This window comes from Varanus komodoensis, unplaced genomic scaffold (genome assembly GCF_004798865.1).
Source record: "Varanus komodoensis strain SLA01 unplaced genomic scaffold, ASM479886v1 scaffold32, whole genome shotgun sequence".
Classification (NCBI taxonomy): domain Eukaryota; kingdom Metazoa; phylum Chordata; class Lepidosauria; order Squamata; family Varanidae; genus Varanus; species Varanus komodoensis.
The window spans coordinates 18,835,334-18,857,963 of record NW_025335798.1 but is presented as its reverse complement, the minus strand read 5'-3'; the positions used below and the strand labels follow the sequence as shown (position 1 = coordinate 18,857,963).

The 22,630-nt window shown below is 42.4% G+C and overlaps 2 protein-coding genes across 2 annotated transcripts in view; both read left to right on the top strand.

Annotated features, from left to right (window-relative positions):
* Nucleotides 1-4,049, top strand: part of LOC123027556 (von Willebrand factor D and EGF domain-containing protein-like) — an 84,050-nt gene extending 80,001 nt beyond the window's left edge. Inside the window, exons 6-7 of the mRNA XM_044438490.1 lie at nt 3,220-3,355; nt 3,949-4,049. Of these exons, the coding sequence (XP_044294425.1) occupies nt 3,220-3,355; nt 3,949-4,049 (237 nt within the window). The remainder of the gene's footprint in view (nt 1-3,219; nt 3,356-3,948) is intronic.
* A 1,887-nt stretch (nt 4,050-5,936) lies between these two features.
* The window catches only part of LOC123027555 (von Willebrand factor D and EGF domain-containing protein-like), a 160,204-nt gene continuing 143,510 nt past the window's right edge, over nt 5,937-22,630 (top strand). The window contains exons 1-4 of the mRNA XM_044438489.1: nt 5,937-6,167; nt 9,178-9,251; nt 11,336-11,612; nt 11,994-12,208. Of these exons, the coding sequence (XP_044294424.1) occupies nt 5,937-6,167; nt 9,178-9,251; nt 11,336-11,612; nt 11,994-12,208 (797 nt within the window). The remainder of the gene's footprint in view (nt 6,168-9,177; nt 9,252-11,335; nt 11,613-11,993; nt 12,209-22,630) is intronic.

Genomic DNA, 22,630 nt, shown 5'->3' with positions numbered 1-22,630 from the left:
CCAGTCAGAGGGTCTCAGGTAGCAGGACTAGGATATCAACCTTGCCTGGGACTCTGGACTGCCACCACCAGTAGAGTAGGTAATATTGAGCCAGATGAACCAAGTGATGGTTAGACCCAGTACAAGGATCATGTATTCACATCACTGCATTTTCCTTTCACTTGCACACATGAAGTGGAATAATGTGCAAGCCACGTGCCCAGCTAATTATGCTAATATACACCTCAGCACATTCTAATTAACTTTTTTTCCACGAGTAACTCTGCACTGCACTGCACTGAACAAATCGATTCCATGCTGTTACTTATTAGGATTTTTCAAAAGGTCTTTTTTCTTCTGCATCAGAAATAGGAAACAATTACCCAACTATACCTGAAAATGATTTTGTAATTACTGACGATGTTCAAAAGAAAAAGGTAACATTTGGAAATTAAGACAATGTCTACTTAATAAGCAATTAGAGTAGCTAATTTGGCAGAATGGTGGAGAGTGAAGCAGAAATCTCAGTGAGTCACAAAAATAGCAATTTTGCCTTATCTTTCAGTGGCAGTGATCCAAGATCTAGTTAGCTCGCCCTCCTAGCAATAAGAGGGAAGACAGAACATAAAAAGACAACAGCAAAACCTCTTGAACACATTGCCCAAGCCAAAGCATTTTGTTCTTTTTTCCTTTTAGCTTTTTTATTTGCTTACATGGATTTGTATATATACATACACCAATGAATGCATATGAAATGCATATATGTGAAAATACAACTAGGAATTATACATGGGCTTCAACTGAAGTGGACCAGATATCCAAATGCCACCAATTCAATTATTGCAAGGTCCTCAGTCCATTGTATTACAGAAGGTGCGCATTTATCCTTCCAGTATTGCAATATCAATCCTTTAGCTGTCCAAAGGGATAGACAATACATTTCCTTTCACCACTCACTTATCTCCACGAGGCAGATAAATAATTTAAAAGAGCATGTATATCAGCAAACATTAAAGACTGTTTCTGTACAAAATTTATCTGTATAATAACATCCTCCCGAAATGAAACTACTGGGCATTGCCAAAACATACACTGAGAAGGAACATTAGCTGCACTGTACTAACTGAATTGGACGATCTGTTTTTAAAAATATTTTGTGGTTTCTAGTAGATATATATGATGTTGCTTAAGATCCATAATTTAACAGGCAGAGATGTCAAAGTCTCAGTCACTGACCAAGCAAAATGAGACGATCCATTTCTCTATTCCATTCTTGCAAAATTCCCAGTCTATCATATTTATCTACCAATATGAAGCATTACAGGCTTGGGTCACAGGTTGCTTTGCCTGTCAAGCATAGTGCTACAGTAGAAGCAACTCGATGGAAGCTCTGGTGCTGCCAGTGTGGTATAACAAGTGCAAACAAGTCATCTTTTTTTTCCCTTGCAATGTTTGCCTACCGCAAGTTAAATTTCCAGTAGGAAATTTCCCACAACAAACGTGAGGGTATGGTTTCAGAGCTCTGCTTTGCTAGATAAGGTTTCATATAAAAAAGAAGAGAGAAGAGCATATTTTATTCCAGGAGCAGAAAACTTTAGGAAGTCTAGGACCCTCATCTCTAGTTTGCCGTATATATCCATATATATGGAGGAAAATGGGAATTGTATCACCATCGAGAGCAAAAAGAAGCACATTACATACTTGGCCACTATGTATTTTTTATTCTATTTATATCCTGCATCTGAAGAACCCTCAGTGACTTACAGAACCCTCTCTCTCTACATGTTTATCCTCACAATAGCCTTCTGCAGTTGGTTAGGCTGATAGTCACTGACTGGCACAAAGTAACCCATTGAAACTTAAGAGGATACTGGAATTCAGACCCCAGAGTCTCAGTCCCCGCACTTTAAGGATTACGCAATGCTGGCTGGCTGTGGTGCTACAACTCTACTTCCCCCTTAGAAATGATATGAATGAATTTGAGATGGGCAGGAGGAACTATGTGTTGGCCATGGGTGGGTTTTAAAGAAATGGTTCATTGGATAATTTAAATAATTTATTTATTTATTTAAGTTTGGTCCTAGGGTCTTTTTGTTCTTCAAACTCTAGACTCTGCATGGGCACTTACTTCTGTTGCCCCAGATCAGTTTTTGTTGGAAACTTGTTGTAGACCAGTGGTGACAAACCTATGGCACACATGCCACAGCGGGCACGCAGAGCCCTCTCTGTCGGCATGCGAGCCAAGTCGCCCCAGCATTGTCCCAGCAGTTGTGCATCGGATAACACACACATAGGGGCCATGCACATGCTCAGAAAGGAGTAGCGGCGCCAGGCGATGATGTCACGAGCTGTAACTCACTAGCCGCGACTCATCCAAGCTTTCACATGGCCAGTCAGTGTGCTGTATTTGCTTGGACTGACTGTGAGGTTTTTTCCCCTAAACTAAAACCTCATTGTTCAGGTTTTATTGTAGTGTTGGCAGTTTCTGATAAATAAGTGGCCTTTGGGTTGCAGTTTGGGCACTTGGTCTCTCAAAGGTTCGCCATCACTTTTCTTGGCTATGGCTGCAAAGCCACTGAGATCACGGTTGTGTACTACCATTTTAGGAGGCAAGACCAGAAAACCTCAGCCTAAGCAGGCCATGTGAGTGAACTGTTCACATTGGCAGCCTCACTTGGGAGCAGAAGCCTATATGAGTGGTTGGGCTTATGCAATCTTGGGACTTGAATAATCTTGGACTGTGATGTTCTCACTTATCTTGCAATTACTTCCTCTCTTGATGCTAGATTTCCCCAGTAGGTTTCCCCAGTGAGCTACAATAACAAATATTTGAGTTTTCAAAAGAAATTTTGCACATGTGTCTGTTTTCTCAAATCCAGTAATAATAATGGACAAGCATTGGGGCTGATTTTTAATTAAAATGTTTTGTGTATTAATATTTAATTAATCAAGCACATTTAACCATATTGGGCTACTTTTTGCTCTGTTATTCTCTCCTTTGAGGCTCCTTACCACTGTGTATCTGCCTAGAGACTGTGAATAGCATCTTCAGAAAACTTTCTCTTCCCCATGCGCCTTTGGGCTTCTGTTCACAGTTTCAAAGCATGGGAACTGCACCCTCCTTCTAAATAGCAAAAACTGAAAATGCATTTCAGCCTTAAATTGGTGACCACTTGCATCAAAACAAGTCAGGGCATAAAAGAATGTAGCCTAAGACTGATTATCTGTCTTTATTTTCAGTTTGTGCCTGAGTCCTTACAAATTGCTGAGGATGGCAAGGAGCATATTTTGACAATACTAAGTACCATCCCTATTACCTGTCTGGGCCAGGATGACATCTGTAAAATTACTTTGCAGCTGAGTACTGGAGATTCTGGTAGGAGTTTTATGTCACTGAGCATTTGATCGGGCACATGTGCTGACTTTTCCTGAAATCGCTGTAATGACTCTAAACGCATAGAAGAATCTGATATCATTTACTCCTGCTAATAGGCTTTGAAAGACTATAAAACCAAAGGAATGACCAAAAAAGTGCTCAAAGCTTGTGCTTCTGCTCTTTAGACTGAAGAAGTAACATGTTGTTTTGGGTGGCTAACCCTTATATGCATGTCTGTGTATATAAGCAAGGCTGTGTGGTTCTGTTGAGAGAGAGGTGGGCATGAAAATGGAACAGTGGATTCAGAAACCTCCATACAGCCATAGATGGACATGCTGGCAAGTCACTCCTTCAAAAAGCTTGTTTCTTATTTGTCAAATCAGAATGTTAAATATAGATTTATAAGGAAAAAGGGGGAATGTATATTAATTGTTCACCTTTGAACCCCAAACCTAAACATCTGGCACTGACAGATTTTTTTTGGTCATTAGGGTAATCGCTCCATAACATCATAATAAATAAGAGATGTACTGGTGTAATAGATGTCACTTCTTGTGTCCAGAATAACCAACGAATAACTCTGTTGTCCCTAGTCATCAGCCTAGGCATTATTGTCTTGTATAGAATAACCCCTCCAAGTTCTTTGATAAGAGATCTTGAAGTTCTAACCTTGGAGCTTCAGGTCATCTCCTGATTCCAGCCAAAAGTTGGGTTTTTACAATGGCTTCCTATGTAAGGTGAGAACTCGGACCTCTCTGAATGGAAAAATGGGCGTTTGGGGGTATGCCAGGGAGTGGGGAGCGCATGGCTGAGGATCCCAAAGAGCCCAATGCTGCAGCCTCCAGCCATGTCCCTGACAAAGAACCAGAGTAAGCTTTTTGAGGCTGAAGGGGCAGAAATTGCCTCTGCCATTATTCCCACCCTGCCAGTAAGAGCCCAGAAGAGCTTTATGCCAAGCAAAGCCTTTGAGATCCTGCTGGCTCCTCAGCTGTAGGATGAGCTACAGGTTTAATTTCAAGAAATGTATTTTTTTGTTTATCTGTGCCAAGAAGTAGCATGTGAAGAGGCCAATACAACAGCTCTAGATGCTTGAGGGAGCAGCTTTCCAGTTCCCAACCAAGGCAAGCCTTACCATTTGCAGGGAGTGCCTTCTTTGTGGCTTCTGCCACTGGCAGAGGCTAGGAAAGTGATGATGTGAGAAAGGGAATCCTTTGCCATGGCACCCCCTCTATGGAATTCCCTGCCAAGTGACATTACAACACCCCATGGTCCAATTGTTTAAGCAAACCAAGGAATGTTTATTTGTTCAGGCAGTGGGATCTTCATGGACTGCCTGATAGGTGACCCCATCACTGCTCTTTTATGCTATTTTTAGCAGAAGTATTGTGAGCATTTCTTCTATGGTTGTTTTATTGTCTTGAGTTCCAGAATTGGAAGAAAAGCGGGATGCAAAACTAATGAACAAATAATAAATGACTTTTACGTTTTCTGTAAATCATATCTGTTCATGTTTGAGGCCGCTGAATTTAAGACTTGGATATTTTCTACAGACTTTAGTAAAATAAGAATGCAAGGGTCATAGAATTCAATGGGACTTCCTCCCATATAAGTGTCAATTTGACATCTAGGTAAGCCATACTACCAAGAGTGTAACTAATGGCAAAGCACAGCAACAGAATGTCATTTACAAATGCACAAGGAGTTCTCCAAGTTCATTCCATAATGAGTTCTGTAAAATATTGACGAGGATTTTGCTTGATTTTCTGCTGCAGTGCCCCTGCTGAGGAACCTAATTCTCAAGCACACTCATCAGGCCAGTGCCCAGCAGGGCTGTTGTTTGTTTATGTAAAGAAGAAATGTAAATGTGTCACTGGAGTGGGTGACAGTTACTGGGATGTTGCTGTGGTTGCTTATGATGTTAGCATCTCCATTTTGACCAGGTCTGCTTCTGTTTATGTGTTTAAAACCACTCCACTTCCAAAAGATCAAGACATCTCATAATGTTTTCATTAAACCACATTACAGTAAGCACTCTTCTCAGACATTACTGCTTACACAATGCCTTTTTAGTCACCAAATAACAAATGTATTGAAGGTATATTACAGGTACATTTATTGAAGGTATATAGTATATTTAAAAACTTCATTTCTATTTCTATTTGTATTTATTTCCTATTCAGAGTTAACATATAACATAAACAGTATGCCACTGTTTTAAGTTGGTGGTGTATTGGTTAGTGGTTGATTTGATGTATTGAATTTATTTTTATTGTTGTTTGGTTTTAGCATTTATTTGGTTGTATTCATACTATGAGTTTTTAGGGGCCTTTATCTAGAGCAATGGTGGTATATAAAATCTAAAATACAGAGATATTGATGAGATCTTGCTTTTCCTTTGTTGCTCTCATTTTTCTTCTTTCCCCTGTATTGGCTTTGTCTGTACTTTGAAATGCCCATGCCTGGCTATTACAATAGCAACTATTATTTTTGTAGATGGAAAAATTATCTGACTTTTTCATATTTAAAAAAACAATCACATTTGTGATCTCACAACAGAGTCATCTCTTTAACCAACGTGTCCATGCCGATTTCAGATAACCTAGTATGGCGGAGCTCAGACATAGCACTTTCGACCTGCCAGGTGGATCTGGAACGTATGCCCTGCAAGGAAGGTATCTGTGCAAGAACAACGCTAAGCATAAGAGCAGTGAATGACTTTGCAGAAGATGGAAACTTCACCAGCTATATCAGAGCTGAGCCAATCCAAACAAGCGAAACATTGTGGCAGGATTATACGCCAACGGATGTCAATGTAAGTTGAACAAGTAACTAGAGAATTCTCTCAGGCATTGCGATGAGAAGCAGACAGGCTTCTTACTTGAGGATATTAATCCAGTGCTTTACTGAAGCTTCTTCCACTTTCACTGTTGGAAGAAGAATGCTTCCTTACACAATCCTCCTGCCCAGGATTGGTATTTCTCTGTCTTGCTATATATTCTGTTGGCCAACCACAACGTGGTGCTGTGGCACAACTGATGTGCAACTTTTCAGTAAGCATTTGTTAGGGTTTGTTGTGGTTTGAGTTCTGTGAGCAGATTTTCCTTACTCTAAAAAAATAACACAAAACAAAACATGAATATGTCTGGAAAAGACAAGAGAGTTCCTGGAGGTGACAACATCATGAAAAAAACTCCACAAATGTCCATGAGTGAGGGACCATACACTCACCTTAAACACCTTGTGTCAACAAGTCCCATATTGTTATCTTTAATTTTTTGATTGGTAACTGACTTTTCTGGCCAAACTCAGATAGTGCATACTATGTTTGTAATAAAAATATAGAACCTCCAAACGTGTATATACAACTGTTATTAGAAAGCACAGCATAAACAGGTTTCTAATTAGAGCAAATTTTTAGAGCTTGATGCTAAGATCATTTGCTTAAGAGTAATTATTATTGATCAGAATAAACAAACATGGAGTTAGACTGCAAATATTCCACTATGCCTGGTTAAGCCAGGAATGTTCACTTCCTATTTGAAAGACGGAAACTGTATCTATTCTATGCTTTTTTTGAACTTTATCTTGCAAGAAGGCCATGCCAGAGTGAAATGCAATATAAACAACCATAGTTGGAAGCCACTGAGATCTTGTCAAGAGTCATATACAGCAAGATTAATGCCTGTCCCTGGGGGTAGGTAAGCTGGTGTCCAGCAGATATTTTGAATTGCAACTCCGTAAACCTCAGCCAGTATTGTCAATGGTTTTAGATTACAGACATCTTAATCCAAATCATCTGGAAGATACCAGGTTCCCTTTCCTATGGGATGATCTAGAATCAAAAAGTGATAAAGACTGCCAAATACCACAGTGTAGTAAAGACTTCTGTGAAGCTGAAATGTTAAGGTAATCTTTCAATTGTTACAAAAATCATAGAAATAAATTCCAGCTAAATAAACCTCATATTCAATTTCACCCTTGAGGAGGCACTCTGAAATATGTCTGAAGTATGCTTAAATACTGAAGTTCATGAACATACTCCAACAAATAGGGGAATAAGTTTCATATAACTTGATGGGATTAAGATATGTGTAAACATGTTCATAATTAGCACAAAAGGTAAAATTCTGCAATGGTTGTTGAAAGAAATCAAACAGATTACTGTAGTAAATCCTTGCTTTACTTTGCACGTACCTTTGAGATTCAAGGACAATATCTAACCCTCTTTCATGTCACTTTATAGCCAGAACTAGCTGTTCTTGTAAGAATATTTATTCCATTCAGTAACAAGGTTCTGATATATAATGGATCTGATTTTGTTAAAAGCTTACAAGAATAAAACCAAGATCATACATTAGTTAAGATCTGCATGTTCCGTAATTTAATCGTGTAGACTACATACCATAAAATGTAAGGTCAGCTGTTGAAAGATTTGCATGCTTCTAAGGTGCTATTTAACCAAGTCCTTTAATTTTAGCAAGACTTTCAACTCATGTGCTATGAGAAAAGTTTCATATTGGTATCATGAACCAAGGAACTATTTTTTAAAGGAACTAATTATTTAAGTTTTACTTCAAGAATTCAGTCCTTGTGAATTTTGATACAGACATGCATAAGGTTGTGCCTTTAGAAATACATGTCTGATCATTTATTTAAACCTAAATTTTTATGTGCATTAAAAACTGAATGACACCAAGGAAAGATGAATTTGTCATTTCCTTTCTTACCCTATATTCATTTGCTTTAAATCACAGTTTATGTCTATCTCAAAAAATGCTCTGACATTTCCTGAATTTTGATAAATCTATATTAAAAAGCTATTGTAACCAAATTTTCACCCATCTACACCAGACAAAGCATCAGGTACAGCTTTTCCAAGCATGGAGGAGACATGTTGTATGAGCTTGTCATGTTTGTTAAACTCTTATTGAACAAGTATCCATTTCTAGAATGAACATATGGAATAATCACATGGATCAGAAATAGACCCTAACCCTAACCTGACTTTGCCTTACAAGATTCTAAATTTCACATTATTTGATTTACATGGGTCACTTTGCATTGCATTGTGTTACATTGCTTTGCAAGATTGTAAACTTCTTTGGATGTACAGAGAGAGAGATTTCATTTAACTTTAAAGAACATATCTATAGTTGGACATTCACCTGGAAGTACACTTTATGACTTTTATGACTATTCTTATAGCAGTTGTGTACAAATCATGCCATGAGTCACGTGTAATCCTGGCTGCCTCCAGTGTAGCTCATGGAGTTTCTGGAACTTTTCTTAGCCCTGACCTGACCCTTGTTATTTCTCTTCTTGCACAAGTTGCTAGCAGCAGAAAACGTGAGAGTTCCCTTGTCAGCGCTAGTGCTGGGGACAGAGAAAAGAACCATTTCTCTTGACAGCCCTAGCAAGGGAATATCTTTCAGACAGGGGTTTACTGGGGAGAAAGACCATGTGTATATGTGGGAGGAAGAGTGTTGCATGCAATTATTTATGAGTGGGTAGATGAGGGTAGGTGTCAGAACATAAGACTGTACAAATAGGTATGTGGGATTATAAGCTTGTATGCATATGTGTATGTGTGAGCATGTTCATGTATGAGCCCTAATATCGATCTTGGGGCCAAAACATTTATACACCTGGCTATAGAACAATTTATTGCAATTACAATGGTAAGAAACACAACCTAGGACCTACTGATTTTGTTTTACAAAATGTAGCCCATCATGTTTTGCAAATACAATAATAATAGTAGTAATAGTGATAGTAATAACAACAAACTTATGAGCCAGCATTACACATCTCGTTATGACTAGGTCACGGTTCAAGACCTGCCCACAGAGAACTGCTACTCCTTCACTGATCCACACATCATCACATTTGATGGATGGTGAGTATTTATTTATGGAATGTTTGCTTTCATTATAATGATGTATTTTGGCATTCTATTCACTATCAAGAATGCTGTTAATCGAGTTTGTAGTAAATGCTGTAATGCAGAGTCTGGGGAAGGAGCTAGAGGAGGAAAACAAGAGGAGGAAAACAAAACAACATGAACAAGGGAAAAATAAGACAAATGTATGCTGAATGGGTGAAGTTTTCAAATTTGGACATACATATTTGTGAACGTTGGCCGAGTGTGTGTGTGTGTGGAGAGAGAGTGTGTGTGTGTGCAGATTGAAATTTTACTCAGTTAAGCCCTTTCCTTCAAGTTAAGTTATGATTGCTTGACTATCATGTAGGGCCTTTTGTCTCATCCTCAGTAGCAACATGGCAGTCCATAGCATTAGCCTATAAAGTTAACATCTAGGAAACAATCATTCTACGCATGTTTTAGTCCAAAAAGACCTGCTAATTTCAATGGAAATTTTGAAGAAATACCACTGTATGGTACAAGCTCTCAGGTCTCTCAGTCACCTGGAATGCTCTAGATCAGTGGTTTTCAACCACTGGTCTGTGGACTGGTGCTGGTCTACAGATTTCCCAGTCCATGGGATGGGGGGCACATCCCACTCGCTGCAGACTGGTGTGGGGGCTGGCTGTGCTCCACCACCTCTTCCTCAATTGGCATCTTATTTGGTGGCGGGGGGGAACTGCTGGTGCCACTGGGGGCGGGGCAGGAATGGGAGATACAGCTCAGTGGTTCTTTTCTTCATTTGTTGGCATCTTTTGGTGCTTGGTTTCTGGTTGTTTTGGAGAATTTTCATTTTTTTTTTGGTATGGTGTTGGGAAACTAACATACAGAATACTATATTATGTGTATGGTGCCTTTTGTTTCTGCCTCAGCAGTCCCTGAGGTGGTTTTCCTGGTTTTGCCAATCCCCAGCTGAGGAAAGGTTGAAAACCACTGCTCTGCATGGCCACATCCCTTTCTGCTACCTCAATCGCTTTCCCCCAACCACTGGTCATTTTGTGTTTTCCAGGCTTTTATACAGAACTTCCTCCACTACAAAAGTTTGACATGCCTTTCTAAAGGCTTAAAACAGCAGGAGATTTAAACTAAAGCATGCTGGGACTTTTTTATCTGTTGGCCCCACCCATTTTGCTGTTATTTTGCCCAGTAGAGGAATACAGCCCCTGAAATGAAACCACTGGAAAGAAATTTGGTCTTTGGAACTGAAGAGGTTCAACAGACCTGTCTTGGGAAATAGGATCCTAATGCATCAATTGTTTTTCTACAACCTTGAAGGTATCTTGTTTGACCATCAGCAAAAGCCTCTATGAGCCACATGGTACTAAGATTCTAGAAAATGCCACAGCACACATCATCCATAGCTGAATATAAGTGTGTGCACACATCACCAGCTGGAATGTAATTTGTTGCACAGAAAACTCCAGAAAATTCATGCTCATTTGCAGGGTAAAAGAGTACAAATGGCAGACTATTTGGTGCCCAGATATATGCCAACTGCAAACACGGTAAATGGCAAAACTCACATTTATAGCAAAGAGGTTCTGAAGAAAAGAATAAATATATGCCTTGAGTTTAACCGGATTCTGATGGAGCCCTCATGTTTCATATGGAACATTTACCTAGCCATAGTCAACCTTGTAAAAGGGGGTGATTAGTCACAGAAGATGTTATTTGAGCGCTGATTTTGCTTTGAAGAACACCATGCTGTAAAGCATCCAGTTACAACTAAAACATATTTATTAAGGCCTGGAGGCAGAGATATTTTCCCATTTACTTTTATCAAATGTTTATCCTTCTTATCCATGCCTGTTGCCATAGCAGCTACTCTTAGACAGTTATAATCTCCTCACATGAATTCTTATGCACTCCCAGCTAATAACTCCAATGGTGTTAGTTTGCTTATGTCGATGAAACCACATTCCTTACCAAGTGTTTATTTTCTTTCCCATCTGAGGCCAGCCTAATTAAGGAGCCGTGTTGCTAAAAGTAAAAATGAGCAACTCAAAACAGTGAGGCGCACTATTCTGTAAATCCTTCCTTTCCGTTGTTCTTTTGATTAGGCGTTATGATAACAACAATGTGGGAACTTTTGTTTTGTACAAGAGCCTCAGCCGTACGTTTGAGGTGCATGTGCGTCAATGGCACTGTGGCAGCCGTCACCCCTCCGTTGCCTGCACCTGTGGCGTAGCCGCATGGGAAGATAATAGCATTGTTGTCCTCGACATGTGTAACAGGAAGCCTCTGGAAACCAAGCCTCAGCTGATAATTAAAAGCATCAGAGCCTCATCACCACTAAATGTCAGTGTCATGAAGTCCTATGGAGGGAAAAAAATTACCGTGAGTATATTAGTGGATTAATTTATTTTTGGAATAGGCAAATGCCTGACATGGGAAACAGCTATATCAGTAACATGGGATGACTTCCGTAAGATGGGAATGCCAAGGTATTCCTTGCTAAGCGGACTGAGCAGTCACTGTCATGGGGGTTAGGATGTGCTGATGGAGGTCAACTCCCCTTTGCACGAGGACAGTTGGGGTCTTCCAAGGGGTAGAAATCTGGCCGCAAAACCTGGAGGTGGGAGTTCAAGACTTGTCTCCTCAGCCACCTTTGCTTCATCATTCTAGCACTGTTATTTTGGTGTGTGGGCTGTTTTATGGGTAGAAAAACAGTGTGTGTTTGCTGGTGTATTCGACTCACCAGATCTGCTGCTTTTCCAGATCTCTTTCCATTCAGGAGCATTTGTTCGAGCTGATGTAAGTGACTGGGGAATGAGTTTGACAGCACGGGCACCGAGCACTGATTTTAATAGCACCAGAGGTTTATGTGGGAACTTTGACAGAAACAGTCAGAATGACTTCCACAGGACTGATGGGAGCCCATCGCTTTCTCACAAGAATAGTATGTCTGAAGAGGACTTCACAGAAGCTTGGAGGTAAGATTTCCATTGGTAAGAAAACATACAGGAATGTGCTGCCATCTAGGACAGCTCTTTACAAAGTGCTCATTTAAAGATCCAGTGTGGAGCTTCACCTTACCTTGGCCTTCAAGATACCTCAAATCAATCTGCATAGCACATGTTTTCAACTCTTGCTTGAGAGAAGCTTAATACTCACAAATGATGTAATCTTGCCAACTGTGCTGAGATCTTTTGCAGTTCTCTTAGGAACTACAGTTCCCAACCCACACTGGAACATTCAGATGTAAGACCTAAATTAGAGGTTTGATATTTCCTCTTTATTTTCTTAACACTAATTACAAGTACATGACTGTGGGAGTCAAGGGTAGATTTTGACAAGCTGCAGAAAAAGTTGTAGGAAAAATGTTAATATTCATGTTAACCAATATATTATGTTGAATAAACAGGACATCAAATTTCCTTTGATATTGCTGTTCAAATGACAGCCACAACACTGCATGTAAGCATTTTCCATTTTCAAAGAATTATAAAAGCTGGAATCCAAACATTAATAGTTGACTTCACACACCCACAGCCATACCAAACACACACATACATCCTAATAATCCATGATATTGGGAACATTAGTTCGAATGGTGGATGTGCATACAAACTGGAAGTAGCTTCAGATTATTTTCTCAAACATCATCCATGCATTTGATAACCTTTCATATCCTCTAACCTGAGGCTAGACAGGAATGGACTCACACTGCACTACCTAGGGCCAGTCTGTCCCGAGACCAGGATTCAGGATAGCTTCTGTTTTAACATGGGCATTGTTGTCTATATGCCCAGCAGTTTTCTGATGTATCAGAAGATATGGGAACTACATTTCCCACGCACTCAGCATCCCTGGGTATTGCGTTTTAGTCCCATAGCAATGTCCGAGGAATAAAATAATTCCTGACAGGAACCACTCACTGCAATCCCAGCTAAATAAATGAGGGAAGGAGACAGTTAGGGGTGTGTGCATTGGGAAGGAGATCCTATTATGACCAAACTCATGTGTGACAATTTGTTCTACCCATACTAGTTGCTCTGATCCTAACTGGATCGTTCCAGAACTGCTGCATGGAAACTGGAGTTTGAACTCCACTTTAGGATTCCAACCAGCCACCAATCAACTGCTCTGCTGCAATAAATTAACACGAGGTGATGGAAAAACAGCAAGGCCATTATTAATGTGTGCACTATCCCTGCAAACCGTAGTGAAAGTTAATAAAAATATTTATTCTAATAAATCTTTTCAACTTAGTCAAAAGATTCATACCATTTTTGAGAGTTGAATCCAAAGGATGGGATAGGGTTCTATTTATGTGGAAATGTTTTGTTTCATCTTTCCACTTCAAGTCAAGTACTCAAGGTGCCTGACATCATATGTTAAAAGATTGTAATTATTAAAATATCACAAACGAGGCAGCGGTATTTTTAAATAGCTAATATTTTGGAAGGATGAGGAGAGAAAACTGCTTAGAGCTCAAGGAGTTCTGGAAAGCCACTTAGGAGGTAGGACAGATGTGGTGCTAGGACCAGAGCAAGTAGTGTGGGTAACACTATTTCCATACTGGGCTCTGGGCTTAGTACTTTTTAGGTTAGCACTAGTAAAAAGGAGCTCTCTAGCATGTGTCTGTGTGTATGTTTCCACCTCCCAGGCCTCAGGCAAAAGTTGTTTGAGCACAGCCCAGAGCTGTGCAGGAATTCCCATATCACTGATGCAGTGAGGAAGCTGTGTTTGAACCTCCATCTGATCTGCCTTTTCTGCTGTTGCTAGTTAAGGAAGTGTTCACATTTTTTCTTGGTTCACATTTTTAAGTTTCCTGCACTAATACATGAATTGGAATATTGTTAGCCTGTGGATTGTAAGCATCTTTTAAATGTGCAATACTCTTCTTAGCTCAAAAGCTTCACATGAAGTAGACTACAAACATGGATTTATTGTGGGAAGTTGGATACAAAATCCTGTATATTAGGAAAAATGAACATTTTTGTGCATTTAAAAGACAGTTGATTACATAAATTGAGGGAACTGATCCATGTTAAAAGAAAATGCAATATGGATATCAACCAAGTAAAAGAATATTTACTGATTCATCCAAAAACCTATCACTAGTACTCTGCATCCCAACACTGATGCACTGAAAATGATATTCAATATTTTTTCCCAGTAGAATGGGAATAATTCCATCCAGATTGATTGAGATGGGATGTTTAAGAATAATCTAATCTGCTAGGCTGTAATAGACCTTTACCACCATCTCTAATGGATCTCCAACTGCCTGTCATTAAAACTGTGTTGGGATGTATAGATTGAGCTGTGGCGGTATAGTATATCTGAACACCCCAAAAGTAGAGGCCATGAGGGTGTACAGTGACTTGCAGAAGCACTTTGAGGTTCTGCAATCAAATGTGGCATTTTGGTGGAGTGAAATGTTTCATTCTGCTATCTGGAAAAATTCTGGAGCAGGCTCCTATTCTCATAGAGCCTTTTTCAAATGGTGGAAGACCAGATGCGCACACTCTACCTCTAAAACACACCACGACATGTGATTTCACAAAGGCATAAGACAATGACTACATTTTTATTTTTATTATTTTATTTTATTTAGAACATTTCTATGCTGACCATTCGCAAAAAGCCTCGGGGCGGCTTATAAAATACATGAAAGCTTTGTCCTCCTTTTCAGTGGGGCAGGAATAAATAATCACAAGAACTAATATATCGTGTCTACAGCCATATACGCAAAGCCATCAGAAGTGATGGGATGTATGGTGGGGAAAAGAACACACACTTTTTTCTCCACTTCCACCTTTTTCCTTGTCTCAAAAATTTACAGGCTAGGTCAGCACTGGCTATCCTGGCTAGGGCTGATGGAAGTTGTAAGCCACAACACATGAAGGGCTACACATTGTCAATTGGGGCTCATCCACACAATGTGGACTCGGAGCATATGCCAAACCATTTTTGGTTTAACTTTCCTGAATAACATTAAGAATGCCTGTTAGCCTGGATAGCTCATTTGTGAAGGATTTTACTCTGGTGTGCTACACATTTTAGACCATACAAGTTTTACATTTGACTTACAGGTGCAGAAAATGGAGGAAAAAAACTTACTTAGGCAAACATTACATAGAAAATGTTTCACTATCGTGTATATAAATCATGAAGCTCCTCACCTGTTCAGAGCAGCAAGTGTGCTTATGCAATAAGACAGAAATAATGGTAAAAGCAACCCTAAAAGCATTTTCAATCTGCTGCCTTCAAGCATCTGAAACTTCAAGGCCTCCAATTGTCAGGGGCCTGCCGGATCGTTCGCTTGCTGGAGGCTCTGTTCTCTTATTCCCAGGCATTTGTTCACTGCAGCTATAAACCTAAAGATGCCCCGTTCCTATGTAAACCTATGCACAAACAAACAAACAAACGGTACTGTATGTTAAAATTTGTTAGCAAGATAATTTCTGATTTTAAAGAGATGATCATATATAGGTTTTGAAAATCAGATTTCAGTGATACAGCCATAGTATTGCCTTTCACTCAAAGTGAAAAGCTATTAATAATTATTCTCTTTCTGTTCAGTCTTTGTTTTTCAAGGCTAGCAGATTCTAGGGTTGACACTAGCACCATCTGAAACAGTTCAATGCCTTACCAAAACATGTCATAGCGTCAGATGAATAAAGAATGTGTGCTTTTGCTTTGAAATCATTTGGATTTCAAGGTTTCCAGTGTCCTTCATTTGTACATTTCCCCTTCTTCTTCATGGCCTCTGTGCAGCACACATATGGATACTGCGCCTGCGCAGTGCCTTTGGCCGGAAGATTGATAGCTAACAGTTTTGGCGGGAAGCTCCACTCCCCCTCTCCCCTATACCTTATATAGAGCGGAGCATCTGCCATTTTGTTCTGTCTTTGCGACTGCCGTTCGTTGTGCCTCGTACCGCTTTCACTCTCGCTCTGACCGTTTCTTGTTCTCTTGTTTGCGATTGTTCTGCTTTCCAAGTTTATTATCTCCTGTTTTACCAGTTCTTCTTGTTTCTCTTGTCGTTCTTCTTACTTCTTCACTCCTTTCTATAAAAAAAAACAAAACAAAAAATATATTATTACCTGCTGCACTATCTTCTCTTTTTTCCTTTTCTACAATGGCGCAACGAGCAGCTTTCCGCAAGTGCGTGGAATGCGGGTCTAAAATGTCTCCTGCTGACCCGCATGATCTATGCCTTCTCTGCTTGGGGGAAGGTCATAGAACAGACAAGTGTTCTCACTGCCTGGCCTTTTTGAAGCAGGCCAGGAAGAACCGTGAGAACCGCCTCCGGAGACTTCTGTGGGATCAGGCTCTCCTCCAGTTGGACTCACTAGTATCTGTCCCACCGGCCTCTTCTTCTGTGGTCCCGCCGTCACGCCCTTCGGACAAAGGCGCGTCCACCATGGGCGATCGGCCTGCTTCCCCACCTAAGAAGAAGCATGAGAAACGGAAGCACACTGGCTCCAATAAGCCATCTGATCACAAGAGGGCTAAAAAAGACAAGGCCAGGAAGCCCCCTCAGAAGACGAAGAACCCTGAGCGCCCCAAGCACCGAGATTCAGGTTCGTCGGCCCCTTCGGACCCTACGGCTGTCGCAGTACCGACACCACTGGGCCCGGTTCTTCAGGTGGCTATGAGGGTTACCCCTCCTGGGTCCCCTTGACGTGTAGGAGAGCTTACATTGGAGCCTCTCCAAGCTCTGCCGAGGGAATCGATCTCCGATGGTGAGATTCGGGATTCCCCACCCAGGGCTAGGTCCCCCATGCCTATGCCCCCAGCTCGACTGGAAGCAGACATGGTGATGTCTCCTCTCAGGAGCCGGAGAAGTCACTCGTTGGAGAGGAGATTGGAGAGATGGTACCATCCTCAGCCATCATACAACTACAGATGGGGGGAAGGACATTCCGTCGGGTGCTATCCAGCTCCGAGAGACCGTTCCTCCCCACCGGCACCTCATGACCGCCCAACATCTTTGGTACCGAGGCGTTCTTCTCCAGTACCGACTAGGGACAGCAGTCGATCCTTATCACCTGTGGAGTCTTCCTCCTTGGCTCCTCCGTACTACAGAATTGATTCGGATGACTCAGATGTCGACTCTACCTCCTCAGATATCGCAGTGACATCCCAGGGCCCTGGGTCTCCAGATGAATCCCACATTTCCTTCGCTGAATTGATGTCTCGTCTGGTCCAGTCACTGGAAATAGATGCTGTACAACAGCCTGGCCCCAGTACTGACAAATTTTATGATGTCGTACGAGGGAAACAGTCGATGTCCATAGTCACCACTTATGCCAGGCGATGACTAAGCTGTGGGATCTGCCAGCTCACCCCCAGTCAACTTCACGGAGGTATGAAGCCATGTACCGAGTTCGGGAGGAGGACATTCCGTTCCTCCTCTGTCATCCCAAACCGAACTCGGTCATGGTGGAGTCCTCCCAAGGCAGGGAGTCAAGGGGTCATACCGCACCCCGTGACAAAGAAGGGAGGAAAATAGACTCCCTGGCCCGAAGAGTCTATGCTGCTTCCGGTCTCGGGCTCAGAATCTCCAATTATGAGGCGACACTGGCGAGATACCTGTACTGTATTATGCAGCGCCTCAGCAATGTCATCTTGGCCCTTCCGGGTAACCAGGGTGATCTTGCAAAGGTGTTTATAAAGGAGGCTATGCAAGTCACGATCCAACAATTGTCCACTGCTCGACACCATGTGGACACGGACTCGAGGGCCCTGGTCGGTGCCGTCTCCCTCTGGAGGCGTGCGTGATTACGCAATTCCAATTTTCCGGAGGAGACAAAGAGACGGATAGAAGAGATGCCCTTTGACGGGTCCGGGCTTTTCCACTCCAGGACCGACCATAAACTCAAAAAGATTCACGAGTCTCGTATGACAGCCCGGCGGATGGAGCTGCAACCGCAGATCTGACGTAAGCGGTCATGGACCCATCTCTCCTACAGGCAATCATATCAAGCCAGACAGCAACCTCAGCACCGGCAACAACAACAGCAACGCCACTGTCAACAACCTCCGCAGCGATACCAACAAGGCCGATGCCATTTCGACAGTGACAGGAGGCAACGTTGATGGGACGGGCGAACCTTTCCTCTTTTTCCTGTACTACCCACCCCTCTCGCATTTGGGGACCGGTTGAGAGGCCGACTCCCCATTTGAGAGTCCATCACATCTGATCGGTGGGTATTGTTCATCATTCAGCACGGATACCAGATAGAATTCGACATCGTTCCTTCATCAAGTCCGATCTGTTTTACGTCACCCTCGCCAGTACTGATCGACGAAGTTCAACAACTCCTTCGTAAAGGGGCGGTTCGTCAATTGGCTCAAACGGAAGGACTTCACGGATTCTACTTGAGATATTTTACAGTCCCGAAACGGGACGGTGGTCTTCGTCCAATTTTGGACTTACAGAATCTTAATCGGTTTATCACAACAAAGAAATTCAGGATGACAACCCTTCAAAATATCCTACCATTGCTGAGGAAAGAGGATTGGTTCGCTTCATTAGACCTGAAGGACGCCTATTTCCACATTGCCATTCATCCTTGTCATAGGCGTTTCCTTCGTTTTGCTGTTGCATCCCAACTCTTTGAGTTCATGGTGTTGCCTTTCAGACTGGCTACTGCTCTGAGAGTCTTTGCTAAGTGTATGGCCCCTGTATGTGCCTTTCTACGGCTACAGGGTGTTCAGATTTACCCTTATCTCGATGACTGGTTGCTAGTTTCCCAGACCAGAAAGGGACTTCTTGCTTCGATCCATACAACCTGTACCCTGCTACAGCACCTTGGACTCTGTATTAATACCGAGAAATCTTTTCTTCTTCCGGTACAGATGATTACTTTCATTGGAGCCCGTCTGGATTCTACGATGGCAAAAGACTTTCTCCCTCGGGACAGACAACAGACTCTTGCTCGACACATCCATCGAATGTGATGAGATATGATAGTCCCTGCCTGATCCATCCAGAGACTTTTGGGTTATATGGCTGCATCAGTTGCCGTGGTCCCACATGCCAGGCTTCGCCTTCGTCCTCTTCAGCTCCTGTTCAACGAAATGTTTCAGCCACAAAGAGACCGACTGACAAAGTTGATTCAGATTCCATCCTCTGTCCTTCACTCCCTTCTGGCCAACCTTACCGTGGGGGTTCCATTTCAACCCCGATGTCCTTTGGTGTCCATGGGTACCGATGCATGCCTACAGGAATGGGGAGCAGTATGTTTCGACCTACACATTCAAGGCGTATGGAATCGTTGAGAATCCAGGAATCATATCAACTTCTTGGAACTCCTGGCTATATTCAAGGCTCTACGTTCATTCAAAGATGTTCTTCGACATCGAGTTGTTCAGATAACCTGGGACAACATTGCTACAGTTTTTTATCTGAATAAGCAAGGTGGGACGAGGTCACCAACTCTAGCCAAACTGTCGATGCAAATCTGGGAATGGTGCGTCCAGAGAGACTTTACTCCGGTAGCAGTACACCTCACCGGTACAGACAATGTGGAAGCCAATCTTCTGAGCAGACACATGTCCACATCTCACGAATGGGAACTGGACCCCCAGATACGCGACCACCTCTTCCATCAATGGGGCTTTCCAGACATAGACTTATTCACTACCCGACAGAACAGGGTATGCGACACTTTTTGCTCGAGAGCGGGAATCGGACAGGGATCATTAGGGGACACTTTTATGATCCCTTGGAACAATCTGAAATGTTACACTTTCCCTCCAATCCCTCTCATTATGAGAGTGATAGCGAAGATAATCCACAACGGAACCACAGGACTGCTGGTGACCCTATGGTGGCCATGCCAAGCCTGGTTTTCGATGCTTCCTTACATCTCTCAAGAGGAATATCTTCATCTTCCACTAATTCCATATCTCATAACCCAGCAGGAAGGCACAATTCGCCACCCAGATTTAACATCGCTGAAATTAACAGCCTGGCGAATCTGATAACATTTGACGCTGACTCGGTACTGACAATATCAGCACGTGATGCAGACCCTGTCCCTGGATCCAACACGTTACCCTATACCTCGAATCCATTTGTCTTTCCCACTTCATCGGATCCAACAAACGTCCCGTCAGATCTGGCAATTTTTCATCCAGACATTCAGCACATTCTTGATTCTGTGTTGAAGCCGTCAACACGGAAATCATATGCGGCTAAGTGGCAACAATTCTCTACCTTTGCCAAGTCTCATTCGTTTCTTCCACACTCTGCATCAATACACCAAATACTTCAGATCCTCTTAGAACTCCACCGTTCTGGACTGAAGCCGTCTTCTATAAAAGTGTACGCAGCAGCAGTCTCCTATTACCTTGACGCAATTCGTGGTTCCTCTATTTTCTCACAACCACTCATAAAGAGATTCTTAAGGGACTTCATAACCTTAATCCAATGGTTAGGCCAGTGATGCCTACGCTGAGTCTTTCAGTGGTCTTGCAAGCGCTTACAAGAGCTCTTTTGGAACCCTTGACGACAATCGATCTACATCTAGTTTCTTGGAAAACAGCATTCCTGGTAGCAGTAATGTCAGCTCGAAGAGCTAGTGAGCTCTGTGTCCTGTGGGTAGATTCTCCATATTTAAATTTCCACAGGGAGAAAGTTGTTTTGCGAATGGATCCATCCTTTCTTCCCAAAGTGGCCACCTCCTTTCACATGGGACAGGACATTGTCTTACCCACCTTCTTTCTGTCTCCAACGAATCCGCTCGAGAGATCCTTACACACACTTGATGTACAGCACTGCCTGGCCTTTTACAGATCAAGGACTGAGTCGATTCGACGTACCAACAAGCTCTTTGTCAAATACTCTGAGCAAAATCAGGGCTTTCCAGTTACCCCTCAAAGACTCTCCAAGTGGATAGTCCACACAATTACTCTCTCCTATCAGCTGGCTAGGATTGACTTGCCTACAATTCCAAGGGGTCATTCTACTAGAGCTGTTGCTACGTCTTCTGCCTTCGCGTCGGGAGTTCCAATTGATGATGTCTGTAGAGCTGCCACTTGGGCTACTCCATGTACATTCGCTAAGCATTATCAGCTAGATGTTTGTGCCAGACAAGACTGCTCCTTCGGCAGAGCCGTTCTCTTGTCTATTCTTCACCAAGGACACCTTCCCTCCTCTGATAAGGGTAAGCTTGCTAATCTACCCATATGTGTGATGCACAGAGGCCATGACGAAGAAAAGCAGATTGCTTACCTGTAACTGATGTTCTTCGAGCGGCCATCTGTGCAGTCACACAACCCACCCGCCGGCCCCGCTTGGTGTCGGTGAGTGGAAATATTTTCATCGGTACAGTACCATTTTTTCTTTCATGGTACTGATATCATCTGTAGTAGAGACTCATTTTTTCCACATGGGGGTGAACGTTTGGTCTTCAAAGACTGAACAAAATGGCAGATGCTCCGTTCTATATAAGCTATAGGGGGGAGGGGGAGCGGAGCTTCCTGCCAAAACTGTTAGCTATCAATCTTCCGGCCAAAGGCACTGCACAGGTGCAGCACCCATGTGTGTGACCGCACAGATGGCCACTCAAAGAACATTGAGTGTTACAGGTAAGCAACCTGCTTTTCCCTCCCCATGGAGGGTCCATTCCCATAAGGCAGGGTGCTTCCATGAACAAAGTCCTGGGTTAGTGGATTGTGTATGTGTGGATTATGTACACCATTCCTCCACCCTAATCCAACAACTGCTGTTGCACAAAAGCCCCTTTTTAAAAACCATTAGCCCACTGGCCAGCCTCTTAAAAAGGATTCTTGAGTCCTTCCAGTGCTTTTTTGTAAAAAAAAAAAAAAAAAGGTGCCGGAACTCATGTCGCCGCCAGCAGTAAGCACTCAGCGTGCTGCACGACCGCTCGCACCAATCCCAAGCCGAGCAGCAGAGCAGCCCCAAGCCGAGCAGTGCCCTCACTATCTCACTATCAGATGGCAGACAGCAGACTTACAAAAGCAGCCCACAGGCACTATTGTTAATGATGTTTGCTGCTGATCTGCTATGCCCGACAGGCGATTCAGAATCACTTAGTAAAATCTACTGGGAAAAACGGTGTCGGAACACCATTCTGGTGCGTTCTATGACAAAAAAAGCCTGAGTCCTTCAAAAAAACAAGCTGGGTTCATTACCCCAAACATCTCCCTTCTTCATGTAATAGCTGATCTGTCATCTTTTTTCTAAAAAGGTCCCAGCATCACATGATTCTGCCTTATGCAGTGTCCTTGCTCCATTTGCCCAGTGCTGTTAATACTGAGTAATACTTGCATTGGCTCTCCAAAGCTTTTACCAGGAGCATTTCTGATACTTCCCAGAGATGCTGGGGATTGAACCTGGAACCTTTTGCATGCAAACCAGGTGATCTGTG